This window comes from Echinococcus granulosus, assembly GCF_000524195.1.
Source record: "Echinococcus granulosus chromosome Unknown EG_S00165, whole genome shotgun sequence".
Classification (NCBI taxonomy): domain Eukaryota; kingdom Metazoa; phylum Platyhelminthes; class Cestoda; order Cyclophyllidea; family Taeniidae; genus Echinococcus; species Echinococcus granulosus.
Window position 1 is genome coordinate 92205 of NW_020170545.1, and position 26005 is coordinate 118209.

Sequence of the window (26005 nt, forward strand, 5' to 3'; positions counted from 1 at the left end):
CCGGCTACTACTGGTGGTAGGGTTTCTCTGGCACTGCGTATAATATCGTCATGATGACATTCCTTTTTTTGCACGCCTATAAATCTCTCCAATCTAGCGATGGTTAGTGACTTGTCTACCTTTACTCCTCATTAGACTCACGAGAAGTTGCCAAATGCTCTGCCAAAGTATGCGTTGGAGACGCTGATCCTGCCCACAGTCACGTGGCTGGCGCGTTTGCAGCTGAGCTCGGGCAACTGGCCTTCTAGTCTGGGCTCGAGTATCGGCCAGGACCGTCTGGTGCAGTGGTGCCATGGTGCACCCGGTATTGTGCCTCTGTTGCTCTGCGCATACAAGGTGAGTCTTGCCTGACCAATTGTCACTTTGGCTGCCAAGCCTATTTTTGTCCGACTTATTGGTTCGAATTGAAGTAAGAAGGTTGCCAGTGATTGTGATGAGTTACAGTTTGAGCTTATATCTCTTTGTGGCGTGACCCTATGTGGCATAAGTCTTGTGAGAGAATTGGACTGCTAATGTTGACTTATGACATCTTGTCTAATCGCACTATCTGCCTGAAAGCATGAAATTATAATGCTGGGTGATGCCTTTTATAATTATGACCGCCATAAATGGGAGGATATTTAGTTCCAAACTGTTTCGACATTTTATCTAACTTCACCCCAGTATGGTAACGATGGCTTCCGAGTTTATGTTATTGCTTTTGAGGCTTTTACACTAGCTGGTTTTTCATTCCCATGTTATAATTCAGTCATCCAACCTCTTTGATCTGTTTAACTTCCTCTTTTCAGTCATATATTCTGGATTCTGGCCATCGGCTCCACGACAGAGCTTATATTTAGGACCAAAAAATATTTTCCACTTCTTCATATTTTCTAAAAATGCTCAATGTCACATATTTGTGGCACAGGGCCCAAGTAAGAAAATTGAGGCTTTATGTATATTTAGTGCCTGTAGCAAGCCTGCTAAGGTACCAAATTGTCATTGCGTGCGTCCAAGTATTCCGTTGTGAAATGAGCAATTCTTGTTTGATGGTTTAAAATAGTGGCTGGAGCTGTTTTAATGTTAATGAGTCAAGCAAATTCATATTTCGGCCACTATCAGCACTAGGCAATGTGCAATGCTTAAGCGAGCATGGCAAACATAAGTTCACTAAGCCTGTTCCCCGAATCTTGTGTTTCTACCGTTCTCCGGGTATTTCTGATCGAATAAGGGATTTCAGTAGCTTATTTCTTTATTTCATTGAGGATAGGTGAGTGGGTGAATGGATGGATCCAAAGTGGAAGAATGAATGCTGAAATTTAGGATGAGCAAATGCTCCTAGAATGAATAGATCACTTTGGGTTCTACTGATGGATAGATGGGCCAAAGGTGGATTGGTCAATTAGCGACAAAAGAATTACTGATTTGCTTTTGTTGCCTTGTTCTAGTTAACAGGTGAGGAGGACTATCTGAAGAGAGCGGAACGGGGCGGTGAGGTGATATGGGAGCGCGGTTTGCTCACTAAGGGCTGTGGCCTCTGCCACGGATCCGCTGGTTCCGGTTACGCCCTTCTTAGCCTCTACCAGCACACCGGTAACACGAAGTACCTCCAAATGGCTGGAGCTGTGAGCTCTCCTTTCGCTTTCTCCTACTCTCCTCACTCTCTTTCTCGTCTCCCACCTAACGCCTCTCCTTACAGGTTGCTCTCTGGTGCACGGACTACTTCAAACACGCTGAGAGAACACCAGACCGTCCTTTGTCACTGTTCGAAGGTGTGCTACTCATTATTATTAGTAGTAGCGCGGTTTATTTGTCTATGTGAAAAATACCTTTTCTTTCTATTAGGATTGGCAGGAGCGATTGCGTTTTTGGCAGATATGCGCCATCCGGAGAAGGGAGAGTTCCCATTGCTTCATTGAACAGGTTGAAAAACCCGCTCAATGGAATCGAATGACACAAATTCACCTCTTTTTGGAAGACAGACCGCCAATTTTCATTTGTCCTCAATACAGTCTGAACATTAATTTCCTCATGTGATTGGTCGATTTCTTCATTAGTGCTACTATCCGCGTGAATTTTTAATATCTTGATGTAGGAATTAATCTTTTCGTATACGGATTAGTCGTACACATTCACGACTTCTACATGAGGTCTTTTCCCATCAGTAATTCCTGACCTATGCATAAGGCTATTAGACCCTGGACGCTCAGCTTCTAGCGGGTCGCTTTTTTTGCATACTCACGTGAGGTGCGCCTTATTTCTCAATTTCGCAAATGAGGACTGTTTGATATCAAAGGAGGGATGGGTTCATCTCTCGTACATCCTCCCTGCAACTTCGACTGTTATTATTTGGTAAGAGAATTGGATTTAGGACACTTGGTTGATCTCCAGTGGTCGTGTTTGTGTAGATGGACGGTCAGACCATACCCCGTCCATCGCGTCGATACGGTCATTTCAAAAGTTTAAGCTCATAGGCTAACCTTTGAGGATTAACTTCTGCCCGCTAGTAGGGTTCATATGCTGACAAACCATATATTTAAATAAAGCATATGACTGGATTTTGTAGCTTCGGTAAAGCATTTACGTGAACGGCAGTACTCATGTCAAAAGTACAAGAGTATCCAGCCTACAATAGGTCGCAAGGAATCCTCACGTTCTATCAGTTACTGCGTTAATCGGCTTCGCTCCTTCCGGCAAAACGTAAGGCAGTGATTCAATTATTTTGTAATATAAAAGGGTTAAGTTCGGGTGGTTCTGCGCCTAGTTACTATTGCACCTGCATAAATGACATGCTGACGCAGTGGCTGAAAAGCCCTCCTGAGGAAGTTCATTAGCAATATTCATTGTTAGAGAAAAATGTTTTCAATTTGATGGCTATAATGCCCTAAAATAACTATTAAAAACAGGAACAGCATATTGTCCGGCGAATGTAGATATTCCATTTCGCCACGCAGGCATTCAATCACCGTAGGTTATACTCCCTATTTACAATTTAGCCTCCAAAGTATGATAGTAAACATTCAGATATTCTGTGTGTTATAAAATATGAGTCTTTACATAGCACTTTGTTTGGTGGCGATTATTACATCTTCGGTAAAGACCTGGGGCGCCATACTTTATTCACCAAATTAGCTTTAAATTTGCAATATACTCAATGATAAAAACGAAACATTCAAACGGGAAAGAAATATTCCTTTTCTACAATCTGAACTATTTTTGGGGAGTTTTCTGGAGTACCCGTTTAACAAAACCATGCTAAAAGCACTGCATCAGTTTTTGTAGCCACAAATTAAATAAGTAAACAAGATTCCATGAGATCATTGAACTTTTTTGCAACTTTCGTCTAAGAAGTTACCCACAAATTCCTTACGGTCGCTATCATTCCATTTGGTTGACGGTCAGTAATCGAAAAAAAACTTGAAAATACACTTAGTATAAAACTAAATTATAACTGCTTAAGATTTAGTTTTTTAAATGCATGCTTAATGACTACCCCTAAAAAGACCGGGAACACTGAATCACCTGACCCCTTATAGTCGTTTGCTCATTGGCTTGTCCGAGGGGTACGCTGGTATATATTCTCTTGTTCTGGTTGTACACGTTTCATGGCAGGGAGTAGTCTCTCCGTCGTATTGTACCGCTTTAACTGAAGCGCTACCATTAGTATATTTTGGGTAGATAGGCCCGATAAGTTCTTGGTGAACTTTTTAATGTTTATTTCGTTTGCAGTATTGAGGCTCAGTCTCATATACTTTGGTATTTTCCCTACAATACGTCTTCATATCTAATCATCTCTTTTGACCTTTGGCCCTATTATTTTTTGTGTTCGTCCACGGATTTATTGCTGATTTTTACAAAAGTTCTCTTCTCTATTGTTGGGTTTTTGTTTTTACCTTCTAATCGTTTCGATAGATGTAGAACTTGATGATATAGTCGGGTTACTGAAAATTCTGCAGTTTTTTAGTCCCCATGTCAGTTCAAGAAATTAAACAGTGCCTAACTCTACTCAAGCAGGCTCTATCATGTCCGATATGGTGAGCCACTGATTTCTAATCATATCAAAATACTAGTCTGGACGACCTAAAACAGCCGGTGATCACGCCATGTTCACACATCTTTTGCGAATTTTGTCTCGATGAATATATGCTGAAAAAACGTTCCATCAGATGCCCTATTTGCAATAAGGATATCTCAAAAAGGTATGCACTTTCTCTCTCTTCACTTTGTTAGGGCGCTCACTTCGGCTGAAAAATTTAAGCAAATCGCCTCAGTGGGTAAGAAGATTATCGACGATTTTGTTGAGGAAAGCAAAAATGAATGTAAGTTCATCTTTTCCCAAACTTGGGTCTAGTCGTTCCTGTGACCAAGTTTGAACAACTTCATCTAAGCCAAGAATTCAGTCAAGCTCAGGTAGGCTTACTGTTCCTCATTTCTAAGCACACCCAGTCTAAAGTTGTTAAAGCAAAGTCGAAAAGCTCAGAAACTGTTGGGATAAGCAGCTTAAAGTCTGGCTTCTCGCTAATGACAAAGAGAATCTCGCGTCGTGATCAACCACGAACAAGCAAACGAATGGCGATCGCACTGGGTACTTCTGCTCGTATTCTCAAGCATCACATGCGTTCCAAAGAAGGCGCGTCCGTCCTTAATATTGACGAGTTAACACAACCCATGAGGGTTAAGCCTACTGAAGAAGCATTATCCTGTGAACTCTTCGCTATGACTCAGACTCCTCCCCTGATTGAGCCTAGTGTTATGAGACTCGACGAGTTCCCTGATCTCTCGAACAAGCGCAATCGTGCACAATCCGCCGATGTCAGTGGTGTCTCAATGAGACGCCCTCCGAGGGATGGAGAAGATGAGCCGAACTTCAGCCACCGGGGTTCAAAACTCTCTCTTGCCTCCGCGTTCAAACGTAGTTCTTTTTTGCGGAGTCTGTCGCGCGGTAGAAAGCGCCAAAATCAAAGCCAGTCTTCCGAATCGAGCGCTTCATTGGTGAGTTCGGACATTCCACCGTTGCGTGAGCGCCTATCAACTTCTGCGGCTACTCCCACACGGAAGAAGCGCAGAAGAACTAACGAGCTCTACTCTCCATGGCTACACAACTCACGCCTGCACTTTTTGAAGAAGTATCGCATTCCACCGGTCTCCTCGAAGCCGCGCACTTCGCTTCCTCCTACGAGTGCCAACGTTTTCAGCCCCGCGTGGTCACGCCTGAAGAGCTTGGGCACGGAGTTTGGACGGCAGTCGAAGACGCAGTTACTCATCCGCTCGATGAAGAAGTGCTCCTCTTCAAGGGTCGCCTTCAAACCTGTTGAGACAGCTGTACAACCGCCCAATTTGGGCCCTGTTTGTCGCTTTATATTACCTTCAAGGGGTCCTTGGTTTGAGGGCTCGGAGAAGGGGAAAACAGCTGAGCTCTTATGTTCTCATTGTGGTTCTAAGATTATTTTCATTTCAAATCCTGCTACTGTTTTAACCAGCCCCATACCCTACCCTGTTGTTCGGGATTCGAGAGCCTATTGGCCCGAGTTGTGGCAACAGTCACCCCAAGTGATAACAGGGCAGGGAGACGTCTCAGCAGTAGTGACTTCTGCCGTCACTACCCTGCCCTCATATGTACCTCCAATCTCACTCAACAGTCGTCAGCCCTGTGATCCAGCGAGATGTGAAGAAACAAACCAACTCCAGGTATTGTTAAATCTACTACCATCTTTAAGCAATCTCTTTTTCAGTTGGACAATTTTATTTGGGTTTGCTTTGTTGTGTAGATTCCGATGACACCGGAAAAGGGTACACCGTCTACAATCAATATCCAACCCTCACTTGTGCCCCAATCGTTCAGTTTGAACACCTCTTCTTCAAAATTGAGCTGTGAGGAACAGGTGTGTCACTAAAAATGACATTATTTGACATGACCACTCTCAAAATATCATGAGAGAATTGGCTGCTAACACCTAGATGTGTTATTTTTCTAATGCAATACCAGTTGACATTGCATTTTTTGTTAATTTCCTCACCAACTTGAAAACCAGCAAATGTAATCAACTTCAGATCGAGACCACCTTCTAACTCTCTTGCCTTTCTGAACTCTCACAATCTGCTTGCGATACGATTTGATTTGACCTCCATTATAAACTGGCAAAGAAAGTGTTATAGATAAGGGAACTGAAGTGTCACGTATGTAACTGGTAGCTAAAGTGTTAAAGGCTGTTGGCTCTACTACTAATGTTTTTTTAGGCGGAGGCTGGAAAACTTGATACACCTCCGAGTCCCCAAACAGTTTCTTCGAGCGATACCTCGAGTTTACCCGCCACCGTGATTAAGTCTGTTGACATCCAGCCGACCCCGACACTGCCCGCCGCCAATCCCATCATCCCTGAGACGCCGCTTCAGACCATGGCGACGGGGTCGCAGGTGATGACAACAATGCATGAGCATGACCATCGTGAGAATGGCATGAAGCATGATATTGTTAGCCTTGCCGTTAGAGAAGGGGTATTTCTTATCAGTATTAGATCAGCTTAGCGACAATAAACTGTCGATGTCTTTCAGGTTTCCTGAATTTCTTGCCTTTTTTGAAGTTACCTTTTGAATCAGATAGTTATGGCAACTTTGTCAGTTTTAGTTGATCTGACCATTGTTTTGACCCACTGTGTACTTGTTGTTAACACAATCAAGCCGTTTCTTCTATGCTTACAATATGCGGGTCTAATTCCATCTTGCTTTGTACTGGTGTCATAGTCTGCACGAATCCTACTCTGATCCATTCTAGCCTCGAGGCTGGGATCATCCACAAATCACGTCACTGGTAGGAGAGTTATTCGTGTCAGTGGCTCAAGTCAATTTTCAAAAATATACACTAGTCCTACTGGTTTCGCGTTTTCGTTCATTGACCCAATTTAGTCATGACCTAGTAATTTTACTCGTTTTTCAAGTTTTTGTCCATTGCGTGACGACCAGTTAAGTTGGCATTGTCCCTGCGATGTGGACTCATCATCTCTACGGCATTGGAATTATTCGATTCATTAAGTTCTGCCAAGATAGCACACCTTTAAGCACCGATTTGTGTCTGTATAAGCCCTTAATACGTTTGTTGCCAGGACTCTAGTGAAAAAATCAGTCGCAAAAGTCCTCATTTTTTTGGGTCTGATGTGGCGCCAACTGTCCGTGCTTACGCTCCTTTTTTCGGTTCTGTTCATTTTCTGCTAGCTAAGTGATTCGAATATGCCTGTATGGAGCGTTAAGTATATGTGACGCTGGTGGTGAGTTTCTTAAACAAATCCTACATTATAACAAATTGGGAAAAGGGAGCATCTCCCATTAAATTTGCTACTCCTTGGAACGCTATCAGAGGATCGTTTCAATTGGAAAAAAAATTATTAAATGATGATTGTGCTCTATTTCCAATTCTTGTGGTCAGGGCAGTACTACTTTGGTGTTCTGTATCTTCAAAGTATATTATTTTAAAGGGAAATGGACGTCGGCATATTCTCGATTATTTTGAGTGCTGCAGCAGGGTCTCCCTCTTCCTTAAATATGTGCATATTTAGTAAGAAGGTGAGATAAAAATGGCTTCGAACCAAATAATTATCACGGTAATTTGGATATGAGAAACCCTACCTTCTTAGGGCAGCATATTTGGCTATTGTTTAGGTTTGCAGCTTGTTTATACCTGTTCCCCTAAATACACGCTTAAGTGGCGTAACAGTTTTTTCCTGTCTACTTACCTCCATCTCAAGGAACGGGACGAACAGCAACAGAACCGCAGTGATTTGGAAGCAGTATCGCGGTTGGAGCAGCAACTGCTGGAGGAGTCGTTGAACGCAGAGCTACTTGTCAACCCCGGCACCGAGCCGACGGAGGAGTCAGAGGCGGAAGTGATCTCACCATCGTCACCACGCGAATCCTCTACCATCACCACTTTCGCCGCCTGTCCTGCCCCCGTCTCATCCGGCCTCTCTCCACTGCATGGCTTGAACAAGACTTCTGACCACCCCTCATCAACTGATAAGATAACTCGAGAAATGACCAAGCTTGATATGGTACGTTAGTCTTTTACAAGATACTAAAATTTGTCAAAATGCTTGAAAATGGATACAGATTTTTTAAAGAAATTTGACTTCATAACGAGTTGAGATGCTTAATCGCCGGGTTAACGATTGGATACTTGGTAAATGTTGGATCCATCCGCAAAGGTTCCTTTACTTTGATTAATGAAAGGTGGTGAAGAGTGTGTTTTGGTTAATGTTGCTTCACAGTGGCAAAAAATTAGTCGATCAAATTGATCCAAAGACTCAATAAGCGTTTTACGAGCTAAACTTTAAATGTTTTTCCCATGCAGCCTTGAGCTTAGAATTTCCAGTAAGTCACATCCGCAGATTCAATCCGTCAGGATTAGTCACGCTTTGGCGAACACTGGGGGCACTTCTCTCAGCCTCTTTCCCTCCCTTTATTCCAGATTCCAGACTCGAACGCGTTGGAAGAGGGTCTAGACGTGATTCCCTCCTCGCAGAATGAAGAAGAAACGAAAGAAGGAGAAATTCAAGTTAGAAGTGATGAGCCCATGGATGCCATGGAAACACCTCAAACCGAAGCAATATCAGTCCCTTTAATTCGGGTAGAGAGCAGTCAGCCTGTGACAGCAGCTACCTTTGAAGCACTCCCTCTGTCGCAAACTCCCTCCTGCACTTCTGCTGCTGACACGATACCCTTCACACAGCCACGGCTTTTATCTACCAGCCTTATTGCAGACACAGAGAATGTAAATCCTAGAAGTCGAGAGGATGAATCCACTCAGCCTACTATCTTCATTACTGGGTCAAATCTCTCCCCAATAGAAGTTGTGAGTGTAGCGTGAATATGTCAGAGCTGAGTCGAATACGAATATTCAGGGCCAACGGCTCACCTTTCTGCCTTGCTAGAACGCACTGCGTCGTTTCTGCCGCCAGTTCAACGCAGTGGAGATGTCGAGCTTCGAGTCGAATCGCACGACTCATGTGGTCATGGCGACGCAAGTGACGCGACCCCGGGTGGCGCAACGCACGCTGAAGTACTTTATGGGCATCCTTAATGGTGCGTGGGTGGTAAGCACGCACTGGGTTCGCAAGTGCCTCCTGGCTGCGACACTCCTCCCCGAAGTGAGTTATGATGGTGTAGTCTTACTGACACAAGCTCCGTTGTAAGTTTACCAACCATAAGTATAGAAACGATCATGTTCTAAGCAGTGGAAACCCTGTTCGTCTGCTGCTACATTTACTTTTATACACTCACCCTATCACCTAGCCTAGAAGACATCTTTGGCGTGGGAAGCCTTGTTAGTGTGCCCGAACCATCTTTGCACATCTTGGTCCACAGCGTGTGCTAACTTTTCTCAACTCTACGTGTTTATCTTTGCAAATAATCGTATTGTGCTCACACTTTCATCAACCTTTTCACCATTCCATTTGGGATTATTCGCGTTACTTGAATCCTTCCGCCTATTAACACGTAGTTTACGATTATTTTTCTGCTTCCATTTTAGCTTCCAGTTCATCGCTACCCATATTTGTTGTTAAGATTTAAGTTGCCCTTTGGAAAGGGTGCCTCTAGAACTATCTTCCAACTCGCCGTACATTGATTACCTAGCCAAACCACTGTTCAGCAATTTGCTGATGCCTTAGGCTAACTATGCGCCTCGCTGTACAATTGAAGACCACCAAAAAAAGTCTCTTTACGCCCCATGCCATTCCCGTAGGTGTGATGAGGCACACCAATTTAGGAAAATAGTCTACCTGTATTAAATAGAAGGGCTAGAGATCTACAAGGATGGGCGGGTATTTATGCCACCAATGGCTGCTAAAACCCGCGATGACCGAGAAGCTTGCGTAGTCAAATAAAAGTTCATTGCTTGGCCTCCTTCCTTTAAGTGTCATCCTCAGTGCTTTTCATGGTCTCTTCGTCTTTGGCTGTAACCGATCTCCCTTCAAATTAAAATCAGTTGTAGGGTTGGAAAGAAATGATACGGTAAATGCGTACTGTGGGGGAAACGCTACCTCTTGGTGGTAATAAATGCTGTGGGTTTGGTTTGGCTTCGTGAATGTTGCTATCCCTGCAAAGTGTATTGTATCAACGAAGGGTTGATTTAGGTGAGAGTATTAAGGACTGGGCAGGAGCAGCCTTTGCACCGGTCTCTTTTGCTGCCACTTCTCTAGAAGCAAAACATAGGCATGGCCTTCTCAAGCAGCAAGTTTGAGAGTCCACATTTCTATTTTGTTCAAGCGTTAATCTTGGTTTGTAACAGTAATTAGCTTGTTAAAGTATTCAAATTTGATTATCTGCCATTTAAACTCTATTCTCTTGTCTCAGGAGCCCTTTGAGGTCCAAGGCGACACGATGTGTGGTGACTGCCACGAGGGACCACGTCGGGGAAGGCTGCGCGTTTCGGCGGTTCCTCCCTCGCTGGGTACGTCAAATCGACCTGCCGCCTCCGTTTCGTGCCCCGATCAACGCCGACCCTTTGCAGGCCTCATGCTCTGTCCCTTTGGAGATATCAGCCCACTTAACCCAAAGGACTTCGAGGCTCTGGTTATAGCCGGTGGCGGTATTCCCATCGCCGATCCCTCTCTCTTCCCCTCCGAGGTTGTTTCCACCACCACCACCACCACTGGTGCTACCGAAAATAACCCCAAGTGCCTCATTTTCACCTGTCCCACGGCGCCAAAATTTCAGAAACATGACTGTATCGGTGGGTGCAGGGGTGTTGCATTTTTTGGAGGCCTATAAGTACTTGAATAGCCGAATTGTTTCTTCTGATGGCCAGATACAGCCGAGCGGTACCTATAAATGCGGCGGATGTTGATGCTGCATGAGCGTGCCACTATCTTATTTAACGTTCCTTTCTCTCTTTGCAGTCGTAATATTTGTTTCTTTTACCAAATCAGACAAAAATACCTTTGTTTAAGCACAGCATGTTGTTGGTTGCGGTAAAGCAACAGTCCACTCTCAAAATTATGAAAAATAAAGTAAGCATATTTGCTGATGGATTTGTATATTATTTACTGATTTTGTCCATGGAATTGTGAGCAAAGCGCTTAATTCCGGTAAAAGATATTTCCCTTGCAGAAGCGTTTCGACGACGGATTTGGGAAGTGTTGCCAGATTAAGCGATTTCTGGGCTAAGTCGTCTGTATTAGTCAGCGCTTCAGCCGGAGGAAACCTTTAACCAACGGAAGTAGTTGTGCATTCCCAAGTCAGCTGCGGTTTTAAAAAATGTCAATGTACAATTTTACCAAATCATTGTCGTTGTGATTTTCATAGAATACGGCTCGTTAATCCACTTGTCTGTTTTGCATCCCCCTACGTGACGTCTACTCATGTCGTGGTGTTTTGACTCTTTGGAGGTCAGGGCCATGTTAGCTCAATCATGTCAATCACATCTGTATTATAGCACTACTTTATGGTTTAGATCAGGCCGCGAGCTAATAATCTTTGTTCAAGAAATTTCAATTTCACCTCATTAACATGTTTTCCTAATCGTCTTTATTCGCAGACATATACAATAAGTACAAAATTCCAGTAATCAATTTGAATTGGATGCTCAACTGCGCCTCTGTCTATCGGCGTCTGCCAATGAGCAAAGTTTATTATATCCATCCGACGGAATGATCCAGAATCACTTACACATACGGACGCAAAATCTTCTCCGACGGTCTGTTTGGACATTTATTTATTCACTATTTTATTCTGTCATGTGTGCATGTATTGTGCCTAGTTCAAAACTAAAATAAATAATCATTGGTCTATTTTCAAGTGCAGTATTTGGTTTCTGCTTACCTGAAGTATGGTTTTGACGTCAAGCCTACCCTTATTGAACGTCAGCTTTGAAGTCGGGCAGTACTGGATGCTACCGACATTGAGACGGTAGTTGCATATCCAGTTGAAATGCGCATTGTGGTAAAAGCAGAGTTTAGTTACTGTCTGCAATAGTGAGGCAAGTTTTGGGTGCAGTGATTCGATATTGTGTTTAGCCACTTGGATGTAATTCGATTCGACGTCATGGGCCTCCGGCCAGGCCCATGACTCCTCGGCCCCTCTGTGCGTCATTAATAAATCTTTGGCCTACTACGACTGGCGATGAATCAGACCGTAAGAGAGGTCAAACTGCACAAGCCTTCAAGTACATGAGCGTAGTCATTCGTAGCTGTGATGCATAAATCCCCATCTGAATGGTTTTAAAAGTGGGGGGAGGTCCAAGTAGAAATGCATGGATCGGGCGATGACACCTAATACAGTGTGGAGGTGGATAGATTTTCGCATACTTTGACGGTCATTCCCGCAAGCATTTCACAGTTGTATCGTAGGGTTGACAAGACGAAGTAGCTCCGTTGTTTAAAAGTAGATAATTAGACTACGGCTTTCACTTGCCTCAAGGGATCGGTCCCTGAGCTCAATAGCCGATGCGAGCTGTCGCTGTTTCATCTGAAACTGTCATGCACTTCATAATGCCGTCTTGCAGGGGTCATACGACTTCTTCGTCGGTATTGGACCAAGGATAACAATTATCTCTCATTGCATATGGCGTTGTGCGACCACATGTGAAAGCATTTTGGACTCTCTGAGGCAAGACTACTGCATCTGACGTACGACTCAAGCAGTGAGCTCCGTAGTAAAAAATCGGACGGCCCAGAAGTCGAAACACGGATAAAGATAGAGTCCCCCTGATTACCAGATGCCGGCGGGGGCTTTTCGTCACTGTTATTTATAGTGCAACCCTTCAATTGTACGTTTTAATCTCGGTATTGGTAATGGGCCACTTGGGTCTCCGGCATTGAATCCTTGCCCGGGTGTCTCTGAGCCAATCATGATAATAGCCTTAAGCCCTACCATAGGTCAACAATGCACATTCTGCCCAAGTCCTTTTCTTCTTTCGTCTTTAGGGAAGTCTCGAGTCGCTACAATAGCATAGCGAGATGGTTAACCAGACAGTCGTGTTTTTGGGATCACTGATGCTTAATAACCGCAAACAGACTATGCAAATCAGAGGTTTATCGAAACTTTTTAGCAAAAACAATGTGGTGAATAAACACATTTAGAACGTACACAGATTATTGCATGCATATTAAAAAATAGGCAATACTTCGGCCTAAAACTACCTTAATTTGCATATTCGCAAAAGAAAACTTGCAAAAATTGAGGTTTATTTGTATATTTATATTAAACTTTGAGTGATTTATAAGATTCTAAGGCAAAATAGGGTGATGAATTATTGTTGCAATTTAGTGTTGGGTGATATATGCTTACGTAAGTATTGTAATTAAGGCTACTAATATAAAGCAAGTTGTTGTCCATTCAACTTTAACTAATTTTTTTGGTGATTGTATTGGCAGTCACAGCCTATGAATCAGTTTTGACAGATCAGGTATCTCCCGTTGGATTTGAATGTCTACGGTGTGGGCTGATTAAATTATATGTTATTATCGCATTTCTCATAATTAAGTGAAGTCAAAGCTATGAATATCTACGAGTCCGTACGTGCGTACTTTTCAAAAATGTTTGCTGTTCCTCCTGGCATGAAAGTTCTCATTGTGGATGAGGAAACATTGGTAATATTAAGCGTCACGATGGCATTTTCGGAAATTATGGAGAGGGACATCTTTCTCGTCGAACGCATTAAATCCACCAGGGAATCTTTAAATCACCTCACTGGAGTTTATTTTGTTCGACCCACTAGTGAAAATGTGACACTGATATCTCAAGAGCTCAAGTCGCCAAAATATGCATCCTATTTTTTATTCTTCAGTCATGCCTTGTCTAAGCAATCACTCAAACAGCTTGCAGAAGCTGACATTCATGAAGTTGTTATGGAGGTCCAGGAATACTTTGTCGATTTTCTTGCACTCTCACCGCATCTCTTCGCGATCGAGCGTCCTATTTGCTTTTCCCAAGGTTTTGATGTAATTCCTGAGGTACTTTCACGTTCATCTCTTGCGATTACAGCTGTACTTCTTACTCTACAGTGGTTGCCACAAATTCGATACCAGCAGTCCTCTGATCATTGCCGCGTTTTGGCCGAATCTGTTCGGTCATTTTGCTCTCGCGAGACTGATTTATTCGATTTCCGAAAACCGGACCGCCTTCCAGTTCTCCTCATTCTTGACAGACGTCAAGACCAAATTACACCTCTCCTCACCCAGTGGACCTACGAAGCAATGATTCACGAGCTTATTGGAATTAAGAATAATCGAGTCGTCCTCCACACTTCTGCAGGCGCTCCAGATAAGATGTCTGAGTTAACACTGTCTCGAGAATTCGATGATTTCTTTAAGACAAATCAGTATGTCAATTTTGGGGAGATCGGCCAGGCCATCAAGAATTTGGTGGCGAATTTTCAGAAAGTCACTAAAAAGGTGGACGCTGAAAACGCTAAGTCAATTTCCGATCTCAAGGGTCTGCTAGAAAACTACCCTGACTTTCGGAAGGCCTCTGGAACTGTTGAGATGCACGTTGCTATTGTATCAGATTTATCTCAAATCGTCAAAAGTCGCTCACTATTAGAGATAAGCGAAGTAGAACAGGAACTTGTTTGTCAAAATAACCATTCTACTAGTTACAATCGAATCCGTTCTTTGGTATCGGATCCCCGTATTAAGAATGCGGATGCTCTTCGTCTGGTCATCTTATACGCTCTTCGCTATGAGCTGAACCTTCGAGAAATTTCTATGCTATCCGCAGCTGTTATCGAACGTGGTGTTTCCAAGGACGACGTTCGTGTGATTGAGCATCTTAGCGACCATCCGAGCAGTCAGAAACGTGTGGCCTCCTCTGACCTTCTTTCTGCCGTTCGAGATGTCAGTTCTAGTCCCTCTGTCTCCAATGCCACAAATGCCGTCGCCTCAATTACCAAACGTTTAGTCAAGGGACGGAAGAACGTTGAGAATGTCTACACTCAACACGAACCCCTTATCGTCGATATCTTACGCGAGTTGATTCAGGGCCAACTGCAGGAGTCAGGCTTCCCAACGCTGGACTGTGGACAAGGAAGTCCGTCCTCCTTACCTGCTAAAAAAATCGTTGTTTTTATCCTTGGTGGTGCCACATACGAGGAGTCACTTGCTGTGCATAAGTTGATATCATCAACGCCTGGGCTGAATGTTGTGCTCGGTGGTACCACTGTGCATAATTCGGAGTCATTCTTGCACCAGCTTCGCTTGATGTCTCATTCAGAGCTGCAAACGGAGGATGTGGAGACTGTTCCGGGTCCAAGATCAACGTCAAATCGATTTCCAACCTCTTTGGGTTTACCCAAGTTAAGGAAAGTACCGGCTGGTAAAAATGCGCGATACTCCCTTCTTCGTTAGATTCTTTCTCTTAGTTCTTATTTCTTCTTACCAACTGTGATATCTCATTAACCCAATACTTCATTTTTGTTATCTTGTCAGTATTATTATCTGTTGTCTGTATTTAAGTAAATCACGTTATGTTGTGCCTGCAGCCTTTTCTCCGATTAGTAACTGGTTGATTTGAGGGTACTGATCTTGAAGAGTGTTTTCGAGCACCTTATGGAATGTTTGCTTTAGGCGATAGCATCCACATACACTCGAAGCTGTCTCCTGGCGAATTCTTGTGCGTCCTTTCGCCAGCCCTTCCGATGTCGCTATATTCCTTCTCCAGGTACTCTGGAACAGCGGTTATTCCGGGAGGTCACGAAACCCATCTATCGGAAGCCGACGCTCAGTCGTCAGGAGAAGTATATCATGGTTCGGGAAGAAATCCAAAAAAGAGTATAAAATGGTTTTAAAGGATTTTTCTAATTATGAATGCAAAGTGGCGACACTTCTGTTTTTTTACTCTTCAGATTGAGCAAAATCCTTATCGAAGTTTTCTCATCAGAAAGGCAAAAACGGAATTCTACGACAAGGCTGATGGACGCATGGTGCTCATTTTTCAACCCCTCTTCTGTTTCCCATGGGAACTGATGCCGGTCAAAAATAAGCTTTTTGAGAATGGCCTGCAGTTCCGGCGATTTCCTATGGCCATTCTGAAGTAAGCGTCTTCTCGCGGCGTTTAGTCTTAATTTAGGCACCCAGAATACTGTCGTGCGAAGCAATTACTAAACGTAATTAGTCATTAATTTGATTCTGGCTTTTTACCTTACATTTACTTGTTTTGAAGTGAGGAATTGCGGGTTTTGCAGACTTGGATGTTACTAGTTGTGTTGTGTCGAATTGTATTCAAAAATAACTATTCAGAGAAGCTGCCAGAGGGACAAAGTGGCAAATTTTTGTGGATACGGTACTTAAGGAGCCGATTCCTAATCTCTATCTCTTTGGTGATCCCACTCCACAACTGTGTGCAACGGCGCTGTCCATCACGGGTCGAACACGATTCCTCGTTCTTCTTGGTAGGTGCTGTTTTAGTATCCTTTCTTTATAAACTCCCGATGTTTGTGTAACGCTGCTTAGCTGCCAATGGTGTGGAAAAGCACCAGCTGCTGTCTTGAGAAGAGAAAAATGGTTGCAAATGTTGGTAAATGGAGTGTTTAGCTAGGCGAGAACTTGGCTGACAAACCCATACATCGTACTTTGGCTTTTCGTTTGAAAGTTACTCTCTAGCATGTGATTTCGATTGTGGAAATGAACCACGTGGAAGACCTGAGCCGTGGATAACATAACTGATCTGAAAGTTGCAACAGAAGCAAGTGGATATGAAGATAGACGTGAAACAGCAACAAGGTTTGAGGTAGCTCTCTTCGGTCTAGATTTTGCAGCTGATTAGACGAAAAGGGAAAAAATGAAGTTTCGAGGGCAAACAGTTGAGTTCGGTCATCAAATCTTTCATGTGACAATGCTACACCGTCTATCAAAAAAGAAATACAATAGATGAATTTGGTAATTGCCTACTCTTTAGTACTTGTCGAAGTCAAGTAGTAAACTACTTTATTGCAGGCCCTAATTAAGCGTTTCGACCCGGCAAGCTACGAACACTGTCTTCCATCGAGGAACAACCGGCTGTCGTCCTCTAGCTTCGTCGTTGTCATCGTCAAGATGACAAAATTGTAACCAGCAGCAGCTTAGTTTAAATAACACTTAATAAATTGCACCAATCTTGTCTTAGATCAGGACCCTTTCGATGTTTACTAGACCCTGTATCTAATGTATCTTTAAACGATTTTCAAATGTGTTTCTTGAGTATCTCAATCCATTCTAGCATTCGCACATACGAACCTTTCTGTCAATCTTTCCACTAGACCATCTCTGTGGCAATATCCTTGAGATTTCGCCCAGCACCAGCTTGTCAACAATCCCCGTTTCAAAATCGTTGCTTCTAGTCGCCCATGTTTCCTTTTGGGTTTCAGGACTATCGTTTAGGTCGATATATGTTCAGGTTGCATAACCTTCAATTAATTGCACCGTTTCTTGCCTCTAATCAAAAAGTGGTGATTTCATATTTAATCATTTAATATGCTATTAGTGTTAAAGGTAAGCTGTCGCTTCTGAGTTTGCCAAACACAGGGCAAGAAATTAACACTGTCCAAGTAGTAGTAAGTACTTTCCTCTTTTTTTACCATGGTATTCGGATTCTGCCTAGCCTGATGATCGTCCTCAGCATGTAGATATTTGTCAGTACGCCGGAACCATCCTGATACCTCCTAGGTACCTATTGTGTACTAACTCTCTTTCGAACTTTGTCAACGATTGCGTTGTGTTCATCATGCCCGCAGGTGATGTGAGGATCAAGCTCCCAGCATCATACATGCATTTCACATACTGGTTGACCGTTTGAAAGAATAAATGGGTGTCTGGCGTGGTTGTGAACTATGAACCACCATAGTTGGGGTCGTTACTGACAGGCGTACGGTTGCCTTAAACGTTCCTGCAGATATTAGTGAGTTTGAATTTGGCGTCTTCTTTGCCAAGAAGCTTGTTTCATCGTGCACCATGCGTTGTTATTTGCACCTCATCCTCTTTTGCCTCAGACCCTTAAAATCAAAAGTTCTCATTTGGCTCGAAGGTCTTTTATAACTTGAAAAAAGAGATCCATTACTGTACGTGCAATTCATTGCGGGATGTATTGTTTGTAAGCTTTAATGCTTTTGTTTGCTAACGGCGTTGTTAAACACCCAGGCGGTATGATTCAACACCGCTTAATGACTCGAGATGAGGTGAAAAAGTACGCCACCCTCGGTGACCTACCAGCCGTTCATGCCGAGCTTTTAAGCACGCTGCAACGGCCCATGACAGAGACGGGGCAACTCCTCAATCATCACGGTGGCCAGTTGTCCACGCTGTTACAATACCGCTCGAAGTCTGGTGATGACAGCGAGGACAGTGACTCTCCCAGTAGCAACTCATCCGACAGTAAGTCCGACTCGGATGGTGATTGAACGACCGGTCCTAGCTACTTTTGTACATAATTACCTAATGCACGTATGGCCGAATTTATAGTCTATTATGTTAATGATGCTGATATTTCCCCTTTTCTATGAGTGGTGTAAGTAATAAAGCATGCTAAAGGCTTCTTAGGCTTCTTCAGTTTCCCGACTTGGCTTTGGTGGTGCGCGTCTTGTTCAAGGCTTACTGGCTCGTCCCCACCCACTTTCAGATTCCCGCTCGGTAACACTTGCCGGCGACATTGTTGGCGAAGGCACTCCAAAAGAAGGATAGTCATACTTTCCGCTAGATATATGCTATGCCAAAGCATTGTAGAGGAAAGTTAGCTGCCATGAGTAGCCGGATTCGTGGGGTCACGATGCCAGGTACTATTGGAATAACAGCATAGAAGTACCATCGGCACCATTAGAATAGTTTCCTCCTTGATGTAATTTCCTCGGCAGTGGAGTATGTTCAGGGCATATGCGGATAACTATCCGTGGTAGGCGCTCCAAATAATGCAAGAATGAAGAGCACTCTTGCCCTGACATCCTTGCTCATACCCTGTGACTAATGGTAATGCACCCAAAGCCCTGTAACGAACAAAACGGAACCAGTTGCAAGAAATTCAAGAAGCAGAATGGTACCTCTCGCGTATGAGGCTAGCCACGCTGACCAACTCATTTTTCTGCTATTGGCTAATCAACTGATCCAACGTACTACACTCCCAAATCTTCTGTGCATTTACGACAGACACCCCAAAGCACCTATCCATTATGGAAGTTCAGAGCTCACTCCAACACTCCGCAAGTGATATTTGTTTTACTCAAAGGTTGGCACGGGCATGTCTCTGTCAATTCCGAACATCATTTCAATGACTTGGCGCTCCACTTCGTGCATTCATAATAAACTTTCACTCGGATTTGTACATCCCATAGCGCCTTCAAGGAATACTCGGATACCATTATGGCCTAAGCAATATGTGTAGCTATATTAAACAAGCTACAGTCAAACACCTGTACAAAATGTGGAGTTGTTTAATTTTAAACTATTGAAAGAATAGGAAGAAATAATAATCCAATAGGTGCCAGTCCTACGTATAAATGCATACAAGGAGGGGAAATCAGCTGTGAAGGTAATCCCGTCAAGTACGAGTATAATGACAGTGACAACTCAAACAAAAGGAGAACTCAGGTAGCAGCGTTCCGTCGAATCTGTTCTTGTATAGTCACGTTGTATGCAGTATGCGCATCGAGGCGGTCCATTTTGCGTTCGAGCGTCTTAAGACGATTGTCCATTTCGGCTAGCCTTGTACGGCATGAAGAGTGGAATCGGTTTAGGAACTCTACAACAGTCTTCAGGCTTGTGCATATTGTTTCACTGTTTTCTCTATTTGTCCAGTCCTCTTGAATTTCACTTGAGTAATCTGACGGCTCCATTGTGCACAACGGGGTCAGTGATGGAACGGCGATAAGTGGAAGAGCTGAGACCCAAAGTCCTCCCCGTAGAACCATACTCTCGTAGTCCAGTAAAGCAATGAGATTTTTCAAGTGCTATCATTAGATTGGTACATGCCATCTCGTTGGCACAAAATGACATCAGTTACTGTATGTTATTTTTTGTCTTATTGTTGAAATTAAAGTCAGTGTCTAGCCTGAAAATCTAAAGTTTATTTCTGTTGATGTCCTGCTTTTTCACCTACTTTTTTTGTACTTTATAGTTTATATGCCAATTACACTTTCCGAAAAAATGCTGGGCAAATGAACAAATTTATCGGCATTAATTACTAGTACCTGATCTGTGGCGTCCCGAGACTCCCCTAAGGCGAAAGAAGACACAACACTCGGGCAGAGTATATATATTCAGCACGGAGGTGTCTGGGCTATTGGCATGGCCCAAAAGGCCAGCCCACCCAGCGAGGTACAAGGGGGCTAATTCGAAGTACAAAAGTTGCGCCTCACCAAGACCGAGGGATAAACCACTATCGTATTACATAGCCTCCCTCCTCTTTTGAGCGTCGTCCCCGGCGCTCCCGCAGGTCAACCTCCCGCGTCAGCCATTACAACGTAGTCGGTGCAGTAAAGAAACACCCACGAGCCAATCGTGCCAGTCACCAAATTAGCGCGCAACTGAAGGGATACTTGACCTCAACGTCACTGATCCCTCTTGGCAGCTTGACTGGGTCTGGGGTTTCGTCCGGTTTAGGGATTTCATTCAGGACGGGGAACTGCGCCAGCCATCATGTGTGTCCATAGAGAGATGCGGGAACACTGGCCTAAAAGCAGATTTGAATAAGGGAATACAAGATTTAAAACAGGCCCATGGGGGACGGTAGGGGAAATCCGTAACGAAACTTCCAGATGGTTCACGGCTAGTGCCGTTTCAGTTGCTAATAGCTTTTCTGCAGAACACGGGACTGGGGGAGATGCCGAAGGTAGACGTCAACATCAACCCTTCTGTTAGGAGTCATCACCATTCTCCCATCCGTAGCATATGTACTTCTTCCGTCCCACTAAGGCTTATCACGCAGAAGTGGAAAATCAGGATACATGTCTTTCAAGATCGGGTTCGCTTTCCGCTGCCACCAATGTAGCGTCCCAAGACTCCCTGAAGACGAAAGAAGACAAAATACTCGGGCAGAATATATATACTCAGCACGGAGAAAGTGTCTGGGCTATTGGCATGGCCCAAAAGGCCAGTCCACCCAGCGGGGTACAGGGGGGCTAATCCGAAGTACAAAAGTTGCGCCTCACCAAAACCGAGGGATAAACCACTATCGTATTACAGGTCTGTGTCCATAAAAAGATTCTGCGTAAAACCTCATTATTTTTGCTAGGCCAAACTTGCAAACAGCAGAATATTTGTTTTTATGGTGCCTGTATCTGTGTTCCTTGTATTTCTATATAATAAATGACCATATCTCATTGAACACATAAAGCCTAAATGCAAATTCCGGGGAATGTTGATTACCTACAAGTATTGAGAAGTCGGAACATTGGATTTACTAGACTACAATGATTCTAAATAAATACTTAAGTGTTTTTAAGCCTTGGACTTCACAGTCCGCGTGAAATTAAACTCCCACTAAGTGCCAAGGTGCTTGTTACTGATGACTACTTGGCTTTTGTTACTGTAACCCATGTTTTCAAGTCGCACTGTCATGTTAGCATGAGGAAAGATTCGACATTAACAGGCAAGTGGTGAGGAGACTATAGTCATGGCCAACAGACCATGCTGCCGAAACGGGGTGCAACGCACCGAGTCTGCCAAGTCCGCTTAATTCAACATACAGTTCAAGAAAATACCAAATTTTCATTCAGCCTCCCTTTTTAGTACCCTGTCTCCTCGTGCTAAAGCCCACCCACAAGTTTTGAGCATGAGTCATTGAATTCTCACTTAAAGGAAAAGGCATGTGATCCTAAATTTTAAGGTGCATTTGAGTGATTCCGTTGTGGCGGGAATTTCATCCAATTTATGAACTGTATTGGAGGAGGTGGTGGCAAGGTAGGGGAGAAGGCATTCATCGTCTTCATATTCCCTAAGGCCTGATAATGCTACACAACAAGCGCATTTATTATAACATTCTCCATTTGTGTTAACATGAACCTGAAAGAATATAGGCTATAAGTAATTTGTTAAAGGCAAGATTGAGAGTAGATTCAGAGGGCTAACATTGTGCACCCATTCCTCCTTTCACCTTTGTTCTGATTTCTGGCATACCTAGCCGTCTATCTGGGTTCCACAATTGTAATCCTCATATTAGCACCGTCGACAGCACCATAATGGGCTTCTCCAAACTTTCAAATGATTCGGACTTGGCACCGCGTCTTTTGTAAAAAAAAAGAACTACAACCAACTTGAATATGCAACGATAGGGCAGTAGGGAAGTTATAAGAGAGTGGAGCTCTACTAAACTCTCTAAAATTGACTTGCAAAGCCTTGTCTGTTTGTTATCTCCTTACTCTTTAAAAGTGATGATTTCATTGTTTCAATCAATCAAGTTTAAGGGGCCAATGAAATAGGACCGATGCTTCTCCCTCCCACCACCGCCTTCAGGCCCTTAAAGTAAGCAGACTAGTTGGATAAGAACACTCTTTATTTAATGTTCAAATCGCGTTCCCTCCTCGGGATCCGATGCTGTCCCATCTGTTACAAGGTCGCCTTTTATCCGAAAAGGTATGACACAATTACCTAAACAGGACCTTCGAATCCAATGCATTTACTTTAGTTCTCTGTCTTTTCTTTCTAAAAACATAGCAACCCAAATATATCCTAGTGATATCCTTCTCAACTGCACTACCAACCATGACTTGATAACAAATTATTTTTTCACATAGGTATGACTTATTACGAGTCTAGGAAAGATCTGAAATGCTACGCATTTTGATTTGTAAATCCTCTAAGATGGTACAAAGTTGGGAATTTCAGCCGAATTTCCCAACCTTAAGTTTAACCTTAGAAAACTTCTTTGAAATAGATTACCCTTTTAACCAAGCAGTAAAGAGACGGTGTATTTCAAAATATATTAGTAAAGGCTTGAGATGTTAAGCAGATGAGAGAAGAGGCGGGTGGAGTATAGTGGAGGAGTGACATTGGTCATAGTCACGGTAAAGGTCGTAGTGGTGGCAGTTGCGCCAATGACAGCGAATACCAAGATGGGTGGATTGTCGCTACGTGTACTACTGATCCGTCGCAGTAGACTCCACTCTACTCTTCCCCTAGTTCTGCTCCGCTCCTCTTTCTACTCCATTCTGTCCAGGAAGTGAAACTATACCCACATATCCATCTCCTGTAAAAAAGGAAATAAGGAAATGCCTCATATGACAATGGCTGTAACATTACCCGCGCCGATAGTAAGTGTGATAACCCAAAAAGATGCCATAATCTAAAATTATGTAATTCCTTACCAAACGTAGCTAATGAACTATGACTTAATTTATTCTTTGTTGACCGCTCATTTTCTATGCGTACCTAAGATGAAAATTTTACAGCTAAACGAACGTAAATTTTTGGGGTTCACCATTTGTAAGTTCAAAGTTCAAAGAAGACAGAATATGCAGTGCTGACGCGCAGAACTACAAAAGCAAAGCCTTCAGTCACCGTGTAACCAAAACGAAGGGTAAAACCAACAACCAGAGTATTGCAGATAGTACATTTGAACAGCATGCTATAAACAACGCTGCTGATTGTGGCCTCATGGTTGAAAGTATTATCTCTCCCTTCAGTGGGTCAACTGTACATCTAATAAGGACTTTACGTTTCACTTCTTGGTATAAGAGATTTAGCATTGCTGAAATTGTAAAGATATCTGGAATTGGCTCACCACTGTTTTAACCTCTGTATTGAAATCATCTAGAATACAAAGAAGTTCTTTCGTCCTCCACCATCCTGCCAGGTTGATTTCTCACCAAACCAATGTACTCACAGAACCAAAAAACATTGCTATCCTTTCACTGGTTGAGTGCAAATTTCCTAGTGGTTTATGCAATGGATTAGGTCACGCAAATAATTTATTTCACAATCTACATTCTCCTGAGGTCACTAGTAAAATTTTGACCTACCTTCCAAAGTTCAATGCACGTGACTAAGTGTACGAAACCGATGGATCGATCCGGCGGTTTGTGCTTTCTCTTTGGCCTAATTTAACAAATACTCAGAATAGATGATAATTTTAAACACTGTTTTAAGAGTTCCCATGGCTCAAGCATCCATTTAAGAAGTTTGACCCTCCGTTATCTTTGCAAAGTGTACCAACCTTTACAGCGGTCATGGGACTATAAATAATCATGTTACGTTCTAACACTCAGATGCAGCGCTAACCACTCCATTCAAGATTAAAAAGAGACGAAAACCTTAAGTTATCAACACAAATGGTGTGTGCAATGACTTCCACAAGTATTTCCTCACAATAATGAGCATTAAATTTTTCCTAACTTTTCCTCCGCTGCACAGGGCCGTTAAACGTTTCCGAATTCAATCCAATTATTCATATAAGTGGATCAATTACTTACTTGCAATGGAATGATTGTTGGTTAAACTACTCCTTTTGGTTTCGTGGGTACTTAAGGCCCCACCTTCGCACTTCTGATGGGCACTTCGGCCTGACCCATGCCAGTAGCCCCTCAATTCTTTTGTACTTCTGCAAAATCATGCCTTCTTTTGAATTTGGGGAATACTCTGGGCGCTACATTGGCGGCAGTGGAAAGCGAACCCGATCTTATAGGACAACTACCCTCACATTCATTATTAAATGCTGCATTTTAAAGTGGTGGGGGAAGGGCATAGGCTGCGGATGGGAGAATCTGTGACGTCCTCCAACGGAAGGGTTGGTAATGAAGTCTACCTTTGGCAGTGTTCTTATGGCTAGAGACGGACATGCGTAATAGCCTACACATTCCCCATCCCTAATGCAACTCTTAAACAAGACGGAACCCAAGATCCATAGGAGTCGCCAACAGGACACAGTGACGTTGCGGTCAAATATCTCCATTGCGCGCAAATTGGATGACTGGTGCGGCTTGGTTAGTGGATGTTTTCTTAAGCACCGACTCCGTTGTAACGGTGCAAGCAGAGATGGGCCAAGAGGTGCACTAAGGGCGACGCCCGGCTATGTAATGCTTTGACTGTTTATTTAACTCGAGGTTTTGGTAACAAGCCACTTTAGGCTCCGCCATCATACCTTGCTAGGGTGTCCCAGCTTCGAAGCCAAACCTGTAGACCCTCAGCCCTTCCGTAAATCGACAATACATATTCCGCCCTAGTATTGTGTCTTCTTCCGTCTTCAGGGAGGACCCCGGGTGCTATTGAATAAATTAACTTGTTTTGAATAAGACTATATTTATTTGACAAGGATTTACGTACTACGTCAAGCATTCCCATGAAATAGGAGGGTAGTTGATTTTAACAATCTAGAGACTTAAAGTCGAAAATTACTGAAACGCTTTTATGAACGCAGCGATAAAAAAATTATTCTTTATCCTATCAACGCGATGGTAGCAGATTAGCTTTGAATTAAGAAAATACTTCTTTTTCCCTTTAATCAAATGCTTGGGGAAAATGTGACAAGCCACATTGCCAGAGTAAGGATGCTACCAACTTTTGTGGCACATAAGGATGCAATTCCCAGAATTTAACACCTCTAATGGTAACTATAGTATTATACTACTTACAAATGACTGAGCTTATGCAAACTTCAACTTTTAGTTACCTATACAAAAACACGGAGCCGAGAGTAATTATTACTGGCTTCAGAGCTGTTGCAGTCGAATATGTGTAAATAAAGGCCAATCCCGAAAAGGAAAGTGTGGCCTCAAAGATCTCCCTTAACAAAACCGAAATCGGGGATTAAATAAGTTACCAGCATATAGTACTTGATTGAGAAATCACGTAAAGGCAGTTTCAACTTCAAAAGCCACTAAGATGACTACTTTCTAAACAATGCCATCCGTACAGCGAGCAAAGCTGCCAAACTGTTAGATAACATAGTTAACCTCTTATTGGTCAGACACATTGGAATATGTAGCTTCTGTTCAAAATAAGAACATATGCTGTCAAAATTTCTAACCAACCTGCACTGAATCAATGGCTAAAAACTTAAATACGCAAGAGAGAACAAAGAACAGTAAGAAAGGAAACAAAATGATTTGAACTAAAAAAACACCACCACTGCTAGGACACAG

The 26005-nt window shown here is 43.1% G+C and overlaps 3 protein-coding genes across 3 annotated transcripts; all 3 read left to right on the forward strand. All coding sequences in view use genetic code 11, as the record gives it.

The window, feature by feature from the left end:
* Positions 1-53: 53 nt before the first annotated feature.
* Positions 54-2016, forward strand: EGR_09761 (LanC-like protein; the record flags this gene model as incomplete). Its single annotated transcript, XM_024499010.1, has 4 exons — positions 54-102; positions 200-336; positions 1428-1751; positions 1825-2016. 4 exons carry the CDS (start codon positions 54-56, stop codon positions 2014-2016), a joined length of 702 nt encoding a protein of 233 aa, XP_024346580.1.
* Positions 2017-3948: 1932 nt separating this feature from the next.
* Positions 3949-6608, forward strand: EGR_09762 (Breast cancer type 1 susceptibility protein; the record flags this gene model as incomplete). Its single annotated transcript, XM_024499011.1, has 6 exons — positions 3949-4013; positions 4050-4178; positions 4210-4298; positions 4331-4389; positions 5748-5861; positions 6561-6608. 6 exons carry the CDS (start codon positions 3949-3951, stop codon positions 6606-6608), a joined length of 504 nt encoding a protein of 167 aa, XP_024346581.1.
* A 3418-nt stretch (positions 6609-10026) lies between these two features.
* Positions 10027-23914, forward strand: EGR_09763 (Vacuolar protein sorting-associated protein; the record flags this gene model as incomplete). The annotated part of the gene is made up of 7 exons (XM_024499012.1): positions 10027-10080; positions 10899-10979; positions 13087-13181; positions 13454-15282; positions 16640-16688; positions 19385-19461; positions 23631-23914. The coding sequence occupies 7 exons, from the start codon at positions 10027-10029 to the stop codon at positions 23912-23914; spliced, it is 2469 nt and encodes an 822-aa protein (XP_024346582.1).
* Between the last annotated feature and the right edge of the window lie 2091 nt (positions 23915-26005).